At 40.1% G+C, this 15,856-nt stretch overlaps 1 protein-coding gene across 4 annotated transcripts in view; it reads right to left on the bottom strand.

Moving 5' to 3' along the window:
- Window positions 1–15,856, bottom strand: part of PCNX2 (pecanex 2) — a 302,926-nt gene that overhangs the window by 58,398 nt on the left and 228,672 nt on the right. For 3 of the 4 annotated variants that reach the window (XM_040464986.1, XM_040464985.1, XM_040464987.1), the window contains exons 24-25: window positions 4,840–4,898; window positions 400–615 (exon numbers count right to left, since the gene is read on the bottom strand). In XM_040464986.1, the coding sequence (XP_040320920.1) occupies window positions 400–615; window positions 4,840–4,898 (275 nt within the window). The remainder of the gene's footprint in view (window positions 1–399; window positions 616–4,839; window positions 4,899–15,856) is intronic. The other variant, XM_040464988.1, reaches the window with a different exon arrangement.

The following is a 15,856-nucleotide window of genomic DNA, read 5'->3' as shown; positions in this document are numbered from 1 at the left end:
TTATTTATATCAGAATACATAAATAAAGGCAGTTGGAACCAGTTCCCTAATTCTCAACCTGTAAGACAGGCACTAACTTCTTCCTCTTTCATGGTGACTTTTTGTTTTAAGTTTGTTTATTTGTTTATTTGTTTATTTTGAGAGAGAGAGAATGCAAGCAGGAGAGGGGCCGAGAGAGAGGGAGAATTCCAAGCAGTCTCCACACATGGTAAGCACACAGCCTGACGTGGGGCTCGAACCCAGGTAACCGTGAGATCGTGACTTGAGCCAAAATCAAGAGTCGGCTGCTCAAGCGACTGAGCCACCTGGCACCCCCATGGTGACCTCTTATTAAAGCTTTGCACAATAATAAGTTTAGGCACCGGCTTCCGACAGCTTCCACAATGAGGAGATTCTTACCTCGAAATTCCAGTCCTCGAAGTTGAAAGGTGACAAGACCATTTCCGATTTCAATCAGGTGAACAAAAGCGTTGAGGTAGTCTGAAGCCAAAATAAAGCAATCGCCAGAGCTGTAGTTACCCCATCGACCGAGAACTAAGTCTCCACAGAGGGACTCCTGCAGGGCCCTTGTCAGGTGCTCATAAAAGATGGAATTCAGATTATTGTCATCATTCCCTAAAGGGAGAACAAGAAATATGATCAGTGGGTACTTACTTCTATCAGACCTAGGAATCAGTGAGCTGTCATTTGATTAAGGGTAAATCAGGCTTTTTAGATACTTTGCCCGTTTTTGTCAATTGTGTGAGACCCTCTTATTTTTTCCCTTTATTTTCCTTCCGGGCAATCTCACCTACACAAATGCATTAAAATCACTGTCTGAATGCAGATGATTGACAGATTCACACCTCCAGCTGAGGTCTCTTGTCTATGCACTAGACCTGTCCCACGTGCTTACTGGACATCTGTTTCCGTGTGTCTCCAATGCTCCTCACCTTCCACGGGCCCAAGTCAGGCCCCCTTCTGTTGCCCGTCTCAGTAAATGAGACCACCACCCGGTCAGCTATCACCCAGGGATCTCCGTTCCCACTCCTTCACACCCCAGCCTCTCAATCTTACTTTCTTCAAATAGTTTTTTTTCCCTAAGTTTATTTCTTCATTTTGAGGGAGGTGCAGAGAGAGGGAGAGACAGAATCCCAAGCAGGCTCTGAGCCGTCGCCACGGAGCCCAACGCAGGGCTCAAACCCACAAACCGTGAGCTACTGACCCGAGCTAAGATCAAGAGTCGGATGCTCAACCAACTGTGCCACCCAAGCACCTCACTGCAAATAGTTTTTGCATCTTTCCACCTCTCTCCATTTGCATTACCCCTACCCTATTGCAAGCTACATTATTTCTCAAGCGGACAGCCACGCTAGTCATATGACTCGCCAGTGTATTTTCACTGGGACCTGCCACCCAGTCTATTCTCTACACCACAGGCAGAATGAGCTCTTCAAGTTGAGAAGCTGAATGTGCTACTTAGGACCCCTCCACCCCATAACTTAAGGACCTTAGTGGTTCCCCAATGCCCTTAAGATGGAAACAAGGCTTCTTCTCACTGCCTATACCGGGCTCCCATATAATTTAGCATTCCCAGGTATCTTTAAAGCGAGGACAGTCACTGGTATAAGCCAGGAGCAAACCTAGGACATATGGGCACACGAGAGGCATGTGGGATCTGCTCCCTACTTCAATCTCCTTCTTCACTGCACACAAACTTCCTCCTCCCTTCTCCCTTATGCTCAGCACTGAACTTCTTTCAGTAGAGTCCCTTGTCCCTTTCCAGCCTGGGCCTCTGTAGATTCCGATCTCTCCGCCTAGGCGTGTCTTTCTTTGCTCTCTGGCTTTTTAACACTTACTATTCTTCAGATCTTCTCTCAATCACCACCTCCGGGAAGCCCCCACCGACCACTTCGCTGGGCCAAACCCCCTACGATGGGCTTTCAGCACTATGGTCTTCTGCTCGGTAGCACTTGTCACCAATGGAATCTGACTTCTGGTGTTTGTGTGTGTATGTGGATACGGTCACTTGATTCACATCTGATTTCTCCAGTGAGGTGGAGAACGTGAAGTGAAGAAGACATGAGCTCTAGATTTCGGCTCAGGTCATGATCTCATGGTTTGTGAGTTCGAGCCCCACATCAGGCTGACAGCGTGGAGCCTGCTTAGGATTCTTTCTCTCTCTCTGTCTGTCACTCTCTAAGTAAATAAATACACTTAAAAAAAGAAGAAGACATGAAGTTAAGGAAGACAGATCCATGTCTGAATTTGCTTATTTTTGTGTCCCAATATTGGCGAAGTGCTATCGTGCAATAGGGATCAGCTAAATAATCTGTTGAATGATGGATAGCTTCTTTAAAAAAATTTTGTTTTTAAGAACACACCTGTCAAGTGACTCCAAGGGCTTTTGGAAATCAAAGTCACTGAGGAATCATTTACAGACAATAAACACCATCAATTTACATGCACACACATACACACACACACACACACACATATATATACACATACACATATATGTTCTATATAATATAAACGATTACTGCTAGTATTATATACTGATATATTTTTACACATTATATACACATAGATATAGTAACACAATTTATTATTCTTAAATTATATACATATATATAAAACTCAGCTTTATTGAGGAATAACTTCTATAGAGTAAAATTTATCTTTTCTAGTGTGTAATCCTATGAGACTTAATAAATGCACAGGCACGGAACCACCAAGGAGAATCATGCATTTGGGATTCCTCCACGTTGTTGTTCAGAGCAGCCATCTGTTCTGGTTCAGTGTTGAGTAGTATTCCGTGGTATGCATCTGCTAAGGCTTTTGCATCCATTCATCAGTTGGAGGACCCTTGGCTTATTTCCAGTTTGGGGGGATTATGAACAAATCCCCCCAAAATATTCATGAGTGGAAGTTTATGTGAACACAAGTTTTTGTTTCTCTTGGGTAAAATACCCAGGAGCGGGGCCGCGGTTCTCAGAGCGGCTGCACCATGTTTGTATCCGCCCCCACCCCCGCAGTGATTGGGGGCGGATACCCCCAATCTAATTGTTCTGCACCCTTGCCATGACTCGCCATTGTCAGCTGTAGCTTGTGGCTTGTTTAATTTCAGTCATTCTAATTGGGTGGATGAAGACTCCCAGAGAGGAGTGAAGGAAGGCTACAGGAAAGAAGGAATGATGAAATGTTGGGGGAGGGGCCGTGTGGAATTGGGGGTTCATGGTGTATTTCCTTTCATCTCCCGTTCACTCCCTCTATCAGATCTCTCATGATGAAGGACAGAAACTTGTTCAAGATTCAGGAGTATCTCATGTTTGGGAGTAGATTCTGGCTCTGGAAAGTCAGGAAAGCAGAGTTGCCCCACAGAGGAAATGCCTAAAAGCAAAACTTAAGGCTCCCTTCTAGATCGTCTACTGGAGTGGAGGCAGAGTTAGAGAAGTTCAAGATACAGACTGCAGAGCTGAACAGAGCTCCCAGCTCCATACCCGGGGGAAAGGAAATGTGATTGGGGGCACAGGAAGATGAAGATTGGCCCCAGGTATACCCCTACAAGGAAGAGCTGATCCACCTGTAAGAAATCTATAAGGTAACACCATCAAATTATGACTATCCTTGCTGGGCATTCATGGCTGTTAAAGGCCGAATTGAAATTAGTGCATTTATAACCTAATTATGATTAATGGAGAGGAATAAACTATTCTGTGGGCTGAGTCATGTCATGTAATCTAATGAGGTATCAGTATGCTTAATCTTCTATGCGGATTAAGCCTGCCTGACCTGAGAGTCTATTCATTTTCAGTGATGAATCAGCACGCAACCCGAGACACTAATTAGAGATTTTTTTTGAGTCTCTGCCACTTTTAAAGGAAAGGCCTGAATGAGAGAATTGACTTTTGCTTAATTGTTCAAACTGTTTGATATTGAAATAAAACAAAACAATTTAAACCACTAAAGTGGAGATCTTTTTAGAACACCTTGACCACACATCTGCATAATTTGATTAAAATGAGACAGCCATTGTGAATAACTAGAGGCATGATGCCCTTGTGAAACCATCCATAGGCCTAATAGCAATGGCCCTGCCAGGTCATAGAGTCCCACAGATGCGCATCAGAGATATTTGTAGCCCACCCACCCCCACCAAACCGTACTGACAAGTTGAACTTTAGGTCAACAAAACATAAACTTCTCTCTCCAGGTATTTTCAAATTTCAAATTACAATTTCAAATGAATCGTGTACATGCAGTTCAAATATAGATCATGGCATCATACAATTCTTCCTGGACAAAATGTCTGGCAGAGGGGAGAGAGTTCTGAGGTGAGGAGAAAGGTAGAATGGTTCAAAAAGAAATAGATTACAGAAAGGAAAAAGCAACACAATTTCCTAGCAGGTAAATCCTTCCGTAGCTTCGTGTTGAACAAAGTTTCTGAAAACTTCGGAATCTTAGGTCCTGGAATGGTTTGCCTTGGAGGATATCACAATGCTGACGGTTTTCCTGAGAATTTTTGGCTACAAGACCAATAGCAAGGTTTAGAGTCTGTATTTGACTTTTGTCACACACGAACTAAAGTGTCTTAATTGACAGAGTCACTCAATACCAGACAGGTACCAAATTGGTTCTAAATGATGGAGAGGAACATTTCCCAACCAAATCAGGATGCTTGGTCCGTCTACTTGTATAGTTTTATCTTTCCAGGCAGCATATTTACCAAGACCTACCTTACCTCCACAATGATTACAAAGAATGAGGAGTCATCCCCCCTGTTTAGACTGAAGGAATCCATCTATATAACAGAATAAATACATCATTTAAAAAGAGAGAAAGAAGGTATCTTCTTACCTGGATCCTTTTCAATTTGGACCACCAGTCTCGTGTTGGAGTTATCCACACGCCGTGTGCTAGAAGGGACCACAGAAAGGCCAAAAGTCATGGTGAGGTCACTACAAATGGGAGTCGGTCTACAGAACTGGCTGTGTGGTGGGGAATGTAGGGGTCACGGAACTCACCTGTTAGGGTGATTGCTTGAATGTGACAGTGCTGCAGGGAGGGAGCGGGCTCTCGTGATAAAGAAGGGAAAAGTACAAGAAACACGCGGAGGGGAGAGACGATTACATCTCAGGACTGGGAGACTGGCCTTGCGCCTTCTCAGTGTTGAGCACCAGATCCATAAAACAGAAGCAAGCCCTTGGACTGCCAATGGAATGTCACTCGCTTTCTGAATTTGAAAGCAGCGCACACACAGGCATCTTTCTTTTCAAGTTGGTCCCAGAAAATTGTGGGAGGTAGTCAGTGTCTCCACCACCTGCTTGCAAGAGCTGGGCGCATTCTTATGGGCCTTTCTCAGGTCCAACCACAAGAATAAACTCAGCTCTTACAAGCTTGGAAGAAGACATATTGCCGGTAGCTATGGCAACTAATGGCCATCAGAACCAGATTTAAATCTCTTCCGTTATGACAGCTCCTCCGTTCACAGCTTTTGTAAGCCAGCCAACCCATGTGACCCCTTGCTCCTGAAAGCCAGCCAGCGAGGGATGGACTCACTGCAGACTTTTCACCGATCAACAACTGTCCCCATGTAACTCCTGTGCGGATGGCACCAACCCACTTCTGACTCTAAAAGCCCAGTCTGCCGTGCTCAGAGAGACTGTGTCTGACCTGCTTTGTCTTTTTATTCTAGGTATTCACTGGTGGTCTCATCGTCCTTTGAAAGATGAAACAAGAGATTGACATCAGCCACGTGAACTTGGATATTTAACTGTTCATGATGTACAAAAATGACAATTTCATATGGTTAAACCTGAGCCATTAAGAAAGGTCTTTCACTAGAAATCTATCACTGAACATAGGCTTACGGACAAGTTTGAACATAACGACGGTTCTGCTAACATGTGTGAAAAAACTGATCTTTAGCGTGGCTGGCCCCTGCTTTTGCTGTCGCTCTGCCCTTTGCTTTCTCTGTTGCAACCACGCTAACCTTTTTCTACGTCTTCAGCATGCCCTGACTTCCTATTCCTGTCACCCTGCCCTCCCTCGCATCCTCTGCAGCTGTTGTGTCCTCCGCCTGGGAGTCTTTTCTGACCCGCCCACTTTCCTCCCAGACTCCTCTGGTGCTGCAAGTCCGGCCCAAGTATTGCTCTCTGAGAAGTCTTCTCGACCCCTGCTCTAGGTGAGACTCGTGTGTCATATGCTCCTTCACACATCGTGCCTCTCCTTCGGGGCACCTGTCATGGTTAACGTTACTAACAATGATGACAGCTAACATTTCCGTACCGCTTCCTTGTGTAAGTACTTTACATGCAGTAACTCATATGCTTACGACTACCCTCGTAGGTAGGTACCGTGATTATATCCGTTCCCTCTGAGGAGGAACCCGAGACTCAGTGCCCAAGGTCACAGAGCCAATATGCGATAGAACCTGGATGTGAACCCAGGTGGGCTGGCTCTACCACATCATATATTTCTTTGTGTGATGATTTGATAATAGTGGCCTCTTATGGCCAGACCCTAAGTAGCACGAGGACACACGTTTGCTTACCGCTGGCACGAATGAATGAAGAGTCCAAACTAATGCTGTTTTTAAAGTTATGTTTTCCTCTCAGGACTCCTGCTAGATTATACTTAAATGTGATCGCTGACGTCCCAAGTATGGTTTAATACAGGACAAACACTTGTGGAGTAATCGTGCTTAAGAAGAAACCTCAGAATACAGACTTCGGCTGTGAACGTGTCTCTTGGGAATCAGAACAGATACAAAATACTTAGACGGAACTAAAGAAAAACTTTTCCTCATCTGTCTCAGATATCCGAGAACCATCTAGGCACGATCCTGCTCGAGCTTTGTGGGATAGATTCTACACATGGGTTGGGGAGAAAAAAATATGCTGCTGCATCTCAAAAAGGCTGTTAACCCCACCACCCTGCTCTACTACTGCTTTGGTTTTCCTTCCAAATACCCTGAGGTCAGCATTGAAAGTAAAAGAGCCCAGGGTGGCGAAAAAATAAAGCAAACAACCAAATTCTCTCTAATGAAGGCCCAAATCCCATGTCGGCAGAGTTAGTCCCTAAATGGAATTTTAATTTCACCTGAAGACCTAGGACAAATGGAATTTTCAGCAGCAGAATAAACAATTTTTAAAGTGGGACTGAGCCAAAAGAAAGTCATTTACCAAACTCCTTAGGGAATTAAAACACCTTCTAAAACGATGTTAACTGGAAAGCTATCTTTTCAAAAGGCTACAGAACGCAGAGTGCTAAATTCCGATCTGCAATAACTACGCTAAGCTGCCGGTGGACCCCAGGGCCTCTGACTCTCCACCAGACTCTCTCAGAAGGTGAACTGTCAGCCATAGTGGGTAATTTGAGCTTTTCTCCAGTGCTTTCCTCCTGCACATTTGGTGCTTACCACTCAAAGGTGCTAATTAGCTCAGTAATTGGATTTCTGCCTTAACTGTCCAATTGCATAAACATCAATTCTGTTGCTTAAAGAGAAAACGGGGGCTTGTATCTCACGCCCCAATCTCAAGGGGAGTACAGTATGCTGGTACATGTTATGTGTGCATCTGCACATTCTCTTTCTAGCAAGTGCCTGGCGAGTCCCTGTTCATTGCTAGGCAACATCGTCCTAAGGGCCACAGGCCAAGAGTCTAGCAACAGGCCTTTCCAGATAGGGTGACTTACTCTGAAGCCTCTTCCCTTCTGTTAATACGGAATGCAGATAACAAAGCTAGTTTCCTCCCTTCAAATTTTCCTTTCTCACCTCCCGATGTGTCTCCCTGAGTCAAGCACCTTCTCTCCTATACGGTTTCACCCGAGGCACTTAAATAATTTAACAGCAATTTAATTATATTGCTTCAAATTCCCATTTGTCAGCACATACAGACTATTTATGGGAGAACTGTTCCTGTTTTTTGATGGGGAAGTGTGACCGGCTGGAAGAAGTTTGACGGGTGTCTGTTCACACAGCAAACCCAGAATGGAGTTGTGGATGGACTGTAGTTCTGTTCATGGGACAGGAAGGCTTTACAGAAATCTAGACAATGTGAAGGTAGCCAAGAGCTTAAATAGAAGGACACTGTCACCTTTCAAGTTGGATAGATACACAAGGTTCATTCGGGTCTGTTTTGCATCTTTCATTTTTGCTGCCACTGACAATCATATCAGTTCTCTCAAAGCCAGCCACTGCTCTTCTGTCTGCCTGTCTGTCACCACGTGCTTCAGAATGACTTGGCATGAAAGAAATTTCCTGAGGACACAGGGTTGTACAGCTGGCAGAGTGGGCTCTGACTGAGGACAGACATTCAGGTGGCTTCCAACTTTGCTACCAGCTGGGAGGTCTGGTTTAGTTCTGGTTCCGAGGCCCTTAGGGAGTAGCTGTTGGAGATCCCAAATTAAAGGTAGGGGGTCTTGTCAATACAGCCACCTTTGATGGGCCTGGGCTTTGCCTTGTGACTCCACCCAGAAGTGACAAAGCCTTGCTCCCTTTCTCCTGCAAGAATGGTGTCAGAGAAAGCCAGCTGAGACAGAAGGTTTAAATAATATCTCGAATCAAATAACATAATACCCAGAATGTCCAGATTTCAATAGGAAATTACTTGTCATAATAACAGGAAGATCTCAAAAAGAGTCAAAAAAGACAATTCATAGATGCCAACACTGAGATAACAGAAATGAAAGAATTATCTGACAAAGATTTAGAATTAGTCTTCATAAAATTCTTCAATGAGCAATTAAGAATACTTTTGAAACAAATGGAAAAAGAGAATCTCAGCACAAAAACAGAAAGTCCGCAAAGAAATAGAAGACACAAAGAAGAACCAAATAGAAATTTTCTAAGTAAAAATATACAATAGAAGTATATACAAAATAATACAAAATACATATACAAAATAAAAAACCCAATGGAAGGATTCAATAGCAGAATGCAAGAGACAGAGAAAAAAGAATCAATGAACTGGGAGATGGAACAATAGATATTACGTAATCGGAACAACTGAGAGAAAACAGACTGCAACAGAACAAGAAGTCTCAGAGACCTGTGGAATTATCACAAAAGATTTAACATCCTAGTTATCTGAGTCCCATAAGAAGAGGAGAAATTGCAGATACATTCAAAGAAGTTCACACCAAGACACATCACAGTCAAGCTCCTAAAACCAAAGACAAAGTCTTGGAAGCAGTGAGAGTGAAAAGAACTCACCTATGGGGGGAAAACAATGTGAATGACAGTGGGTTTCTTATTAGGAAGCATGGAGGTCAGAAGGAGATGACATAGCATTTTTCAGGTGCTGAAAGAAATGAACTGACAACTCGGTATCCTATATCCAGTGAAAATATCCCTCTACAAGGAAGAATAATCTGAGACATTCTCAGATGAAGGAAAACTAAGATAATTGTATCAACAGGAGATCTACCCTAAAATAGTAAGTCAAGGGAAGTTCTCTAAAAAGAAAAGACATTAAAAGAATGAAACTTGGAACATCAGAGGAAAGGAAACAATGCAGTAAGCAGAACTATGAGCAAATGCAATGGACATCCTTTCTCATTATGTGTCTTCTAAATTATATTTTAGGGTTCAAGCAAAAATTACAAAACCGTCTGTGGTTCTAAATGTATGTAAAGAAAATATAACCTTATGTTAGAAATAAGGGAGAGTAAGAGAGCATGAGAGGGAGGTAAGGTTTCTGCATTTCACTTGAACTGGTAAAATGACAACACTAGTAGACTTTGATAAGTCATTTTATATAATATAATGCCTAGAGCAATCACTAATTAATACAATCAAAACTTATTTGATAAATAAATCGTATAGAATTCTAAAGGTGCTGAGCAAACACACAAGAAGTCAGGGAGAAAACAAACAGAAATTACAGAGCAAACAGAAACCAAAAAATTGAATGGCAAATTAAGTTATAACTACATTAAACATAAATGACCTAAATATAGCAAGACAGAGATTGGCAAAGGAGATTTAAAAACACTACCCAGCTATATGCTGTCCACAAGAAACATACTTTAAATATAGTGACATAGGTCAGTTAAAAGTAAGAGAATGGAAAAAGATATTTTGCAAACATTAATCAAAGGAAAGCAGAAATGGTTATGTTAATATCAGATAAAGTATAAAGTAGACTCAATACCAGGGAAATTTACCAGAGACAAAATGATAAAAACATTTATCCCACAAAGAAAATACATTAATCCTAAATATGCATTCAGCGAATAATGGAGTTGCCAAAGACTGATGGAAGAGAAGACAAATCCGCAATTCGAGTTGGAAACTTCCACACCCATCTCTTAAAGTCTGATAGAAAAACTAGACATAAAATAAGCAAGCATAGGGGCGCCTGGGTGGCGCAGTCGGTTAAGCGTCCGACTTCAGCCAGGTCACGATCTCGCGGTCCGTGAGTTCGAGCCCCGCGTCAGGCTCTGGGCTGATGGCTCAGAGCCTGGAGCCTGTTTCCGATTCTGTGTCTCCCTCTCCCTCTGCCCCTCCCCCGTTCATGCTCTGTCTCTCTCTGTCCCAAAATAAATAAACTTTGAAAAAAAAATTAAAAAAAAAATAAGCAAGCATATAGAACTCAATAATACTGTGAGCCAACAGTATCTGACCAACATTTATTGAACACTCAACCCAATAACAATAGAATACATATTCTTTTCAAGTGCCCAGTGAGCACATACCAAGACAGAACATAATCTGGGACATAAGCCTATCTCAACAAATTTTTTAAAACTGAAATTATACCAAGTGTATTTTCCAACTGTTATTTTGAGTTCCAAATTACTCAAGCTAGAAATCAATAACTGAAAGGTAACAAGAAAATATTCAGACACTTGGAAACTAAACAACACAATTCCAAATAATCTGTGTCAATGGTAAAGTTTTAATGGAAATGAAAACAAATTAAATTGAAAGAAAATGAAAACATAACATATCAAAATTGGTGGGAAATAGCTAAACAGTAGTGAAAGGGACATTTATATCACTAAATATATACATAACAAAAGAAGAAAAGTTCAAATTAATAATCTAATTTCTACCTCAAGAATCTAGAAGAAATGGGGTGCCTGGGTGGCTCAGTCGGTTAAGTGTCTGACTCTTGATTTGGCTGAGGTCATGATCTCACAGTTTGTGGGATTGAGCCCTGCATCAGGTTCCATACTGACAGCATGGAGCCTGCTTGGGATTCTCTCAATCTCTCTCTCTCTCTCTCTCTCTCTCTCTCTCTCTCTCTCTCTCCCTTTCTCTGCCCCTCCCCTGCTTGTACTCTCTCTCCCTCAAAATAAATAAACTTTAAAAAAAGAATCTAGAAAAAGAAGCAAAATAAACCCATAAAAAGCTTAAGGAAAAAAAACAGTGATATTGAAAACAAATAATTGAGAAAAACAAAGAATAAAGAGCTGGTTCTTTGAAAATATCAATTACATTAACAAATCTCTAGGAAGCTTGACCACAACCCTCAAAAAGAGAGAGAGAGAGAGAAAAAACACAAGTTACTGATATAATATACTGCCAAACCCGCATATATCAAAAGGATAGTGGGAAATATTACAAACAACTTTATATGCACAAATTTTATAACTTAGATGAAATGGACCAGTTCCTCAGGAAATACTAATTGCTTCAACTCACCCATTAGGAAATAGATAATTTGAATAGCTCTCTATTAAGGAAATTTATTTGGTAATCTAAAAACTCCTCAAGAACAATTACCCAAGCACTGATGGTTTTACTGGAGAATTCTAACACATGTTTAACAAAGACCTAACATCTGTGTTATATACAATCTCCTCCAGAAATTGCAAGAGGAAGAGATAGTTCTCAGTTTATGAAGCTAGTATTACCCTGATACCAAAGCCTGAAAAAGACAGAATGCAAAAACAATAAAATTACACACCAATTCCAGGAATGTAAGTCAGGTTTACTATATGAGAATCAGTCAATGTAAACCATCATACTCACAGGCTAAAGACGGAAAATCACAATTGATGCAGAAGAAACAGTTGACAAAACCCAATACCGATTCATGATTAAGGGAAAACAAACTCAGGAAAATAGGAATAGACAGGAACTTCTTCACTTGATAAAGACCATCTACTAAAGAGCTACAGCTAACATTGTACTCAACGGTGAAAGACTGAATGCTCTCCCCATATGATGGGGAACAATGCAAGGATTTCCACTTTAATAACTCTTATTCAATAGAGTGCTGGAAGCTCTAGCCACTGCACTGAGACAAGAAAAGCAAATAAAAGGCATACAGTTGGGAAAGAAAGAAATTAAACATTACATATTTGCTGATGACATGATTATGGACACAGAAATTTCCAAAGAATCTACAAAAATAACACAAACAAAACAAAAACCTAGACCTAGTAAGTGAGCTCAGTTGGGTTTCAGGGTAGAAGATAAAGATACAAAAATGAAATTTACTGGGCACCTGGGTGGCTCAGTCGGTTAAGCATCTGACTCTTGGTTTCGGCTCAGGTCATGATCTCGTGGTTTTGTGAATTTGAGTCCCGTGTTGGGCTCTGCACTGGCAGTGTGGAGCCTGCTTAGGATTCTCTCTCTCTCTCTCTCTCTCTCTCTCTCTCTGCCCTTCCCCCACTTGCACTGTCTCTGTCTCTCTCAAAATAAATAAACTTAAAAAAAAAGAAATTTATTTCTATGTACAAACGATAGATACCAAATTTTAAAAAATACATTTATAACCATTCAAAAGAAGAGGAAATACATAGGTTTTGTTAAATATAATAATACATATACAGGGCTTGTATGCTAATGAAAGTAATAAAACGAGCTCTAACAATTCCATAGAAATTTTAGGATAAACTGCCTTTTTACACAAAAAAGGGCAGTTGTAATTTTGACAGGAATTAATTGAATCTGTAGGCCAATTTCAGGTTTACTGCCTTCTTGAGTCTTCAAATTGATGAACATGGGATGTCTTTCCATTTATTTGTCTTCTTTAATTTCTTTCAGCGATGTTTCTGGTTTTCAAGTGTTCATGTTTTCCACTCCCACTTTAGTTTTCCACCAAATTGACTGCTAAGTATTTTGTTCCTGGTATACTAATGTAAATTGAATTGTTTTCTTAATTTTACTTTCAGATTTCTCATTGCTAGTGTATAGAAAAACAACTGATTTTTGTATGTTTAACTTGTTTCTTCCAGATTTGCTAAATTCAGCCATTAGCTCTAATAGTTTTTGTGTGTGTATATAATTCTTTAGGATTTCCAGTACATAAGATCATGTCCTCTGTGAACAGAACTAATTTTACTTCTTTCCAATTTGGGTGCTTTTTTTTATTTTGTTTTGTTTTGCCTAATTGCTCTGTCTAGAACTTCCAGTCCAATGTTGAATAGAAATTGTGAGCGGGACATTCTTGCCTCGTTCTTTATCTTAGTGAGGAAGATTTTAGTATTTCATAAAGTACAATGTTAATGTGATTTGTTTCATTAATACCCTTTATCAGACCTTCCCTTTTAAACCTAGTTGTTGAGTGTTTTTATCATAAAAATGATGTTGTATTTTGTCAAGTAATTTTTCTGCATCAATTGAGATGCAGTTTTTTCTTCATTCTACTGATAAAGTATATTTCATTGATTTTTATATATTGAACCACTCTTGCATTCCTGAGATAAATCTCACTCATGGTATAAAATCCTTTTAATGGGCTGCAGAATGTGGTTTGTTAGTACTCTTTGAGGATTTTGCATCTCTATTCATAAGGGATGTTAATCTAAGGTTTTCTCTTCTTGTGATGACTTTGTTTGGCTTTGGTGTCAGAGTAATATTGGCTCCTTAGAATGATTTAAAAACCATTCCTTCCCCCACTATATTTTGGGAGATTTGAGAAGGACTGATGTTAATCCTTCTAAAAACATTTTATGGAATTAACCATTGAACCCAACTGGTTCTAGGCTTCTCTTTGGTAGGAGTATTTTTGTTTTGTTTCTTTGTTTTTACTAATCCATTCTCCTTAGAGATGTATTCAGATATTCTATTTCTTTTTCAGTCAATTTTGGTAGTTTGTGTGTTTCTACAAATTCCCGCAGTTCATCTAGGCGAATCTGTTTGTATACAATGTTTTATAGAACACTCTTTAACCTTTTCATTTATGTAAGGTTGGTAGCAGTGCCATTACTTTTATTTGTGACTACGGTAATTTGTCTTCTGCCTTTTTTTTTTTTTCTTGGTCATTCCAGGTAAAGGTTTATTTAATTTTGTGGATCTTTACAAAGAACCAATTTTGGGTGTCATCTATTCTCTCTATTGTTTTTCTAGTCTCCATTTCATTTGTTCCCATATTATTTCCTGCTGTCTGCTTGCTCTGGGTCTAGTTTGCTTTTCTTTTTCTAGTTGCTTAAGGTGGAAGATTAGCATCTTGTTTTGAGATTTTTCTTATTTTTTAATGTAAGCATTTACAGGTATGAATTTCCCTCTGAGTACTGCTTTTGCTACACTCCATAGATTTTTGATGTGTTATGTTTTCTTTTTCATCCATCACAAAATATGTTTTATGTTTCTCTTGTGATTTCTTCTTTGACCCATTGGTTGTTTAAGAGTGTTTTATTTGATACATATTTGGCGATTTTCCAGGTTTCCTCTTGCTGTTGATTTAGAGTTTTCATTCCATTGTGGTTAGAGAACATATATTGTAGAATTTCAATCTTTTTACATTTACTGAGATTTGTTTTATGGCCTGGCATATGGTCTTTCCTGAAGAATAGTCCATGTGCACTTGATAAGAACAGCTTTTTCAAAACTTTTGCTTACAAAATACTCTGTTAAGAGGATAAAAAGCCACGATGCAGGGAGAAAATATTTTCAAACCACATACCTAACAAAGTAATAGTATCCAGAATATATAAAGAACTCTCACAACCCCAAAATTAAAAAAAAAAAAATCCAGTTAGAAAATGTGAACAAGACATGAACAAACATTTCCCTGATGAGGTTATACCAATGGAAAATAAGCTCAGGAAAAGACGTTCAACACCATTAAGTCATTAGGGAAATGTACATTAAAACCAGTATGAGATATCACTATATACCTATCAGAATGGCTAAAATAAAAAATAGTGAAGATACCTGCCAAAGCTACAGAAAACTGGATCTCTCATACATTGCCGGCCGGGATGTAAAATGGTATAGCTCCTCTGAAAAAACATTTTGGCAGTTTCCTAAAAAACTACCGTATGACCCAGCAATTGGATTCCTGGGCAATTATCCCAGAGAAATGAAGACTTACGTTCACACACAAAAACCTGCAGACGAATGTCCATAGCAGCTTTGTTCATAATGGCACCAAACCGAAGACAACACAGACGTCCTTCGATGAGTGAGTTGTTAGAGACTGTGGCATATCCATACACTCGGCATTCAAAAGGGGCAAACTACGGACACATACAATGACCTGAATGAATCTCCGCTGAATTAGGGTGAGTGAAAACAGCTGATCCCACAAGGCTAAATACCGTATGATTCCAGTCCTAGAACATTCTTGAAATGACAAAATTATGGAGCCGGAGGATGGATTAGTAGTTGACAGGAATTAAGGAGGGGTAGGGGTGCTTATAAAAGAGTGTGTACTTATAAAAGAAAGGCCAACAGGAGAAATCTCTGTGGTGGCGGAAAAGCTCGATATCTTGACTGTATCAACATCAATAACCTGGTTTGTGATAGTTTTGCAAGATGTTAGCATCTGCACACTGGGTAAAGGATATATAGGAGATCCCTCTGTATTACTTCTCTCAACTGTACATGAATCTGTAACTAGCTAAAAAAACAAAAACAAAAACAAAGTCTAAATAAAAAATCTCCATAGATGACAGCAGGCCTGAATTTCGTTAC

Source organism: Herpailurus yagouaroundi, unplaced genomic scaffold (genome assembly GCF_014898765.1).
Source record: "Herpailurus yagouaroundi ecotype Mexico unplaced genomic scaffold, PumYag 530, whole genome shotgun sequence".
NCBI classification, from domain to species: Eukaryota; Metazoa; Chordata; class Mammalia; order Carnivora; family Felidae; genus Herpailurus; species Herpailurus yagouaroundi.
The sequence above is the reverse complement of the archived record's forward strand: the minus strand, read 5'-3'. Positions and strand labels throughout refer to the sequence as shown.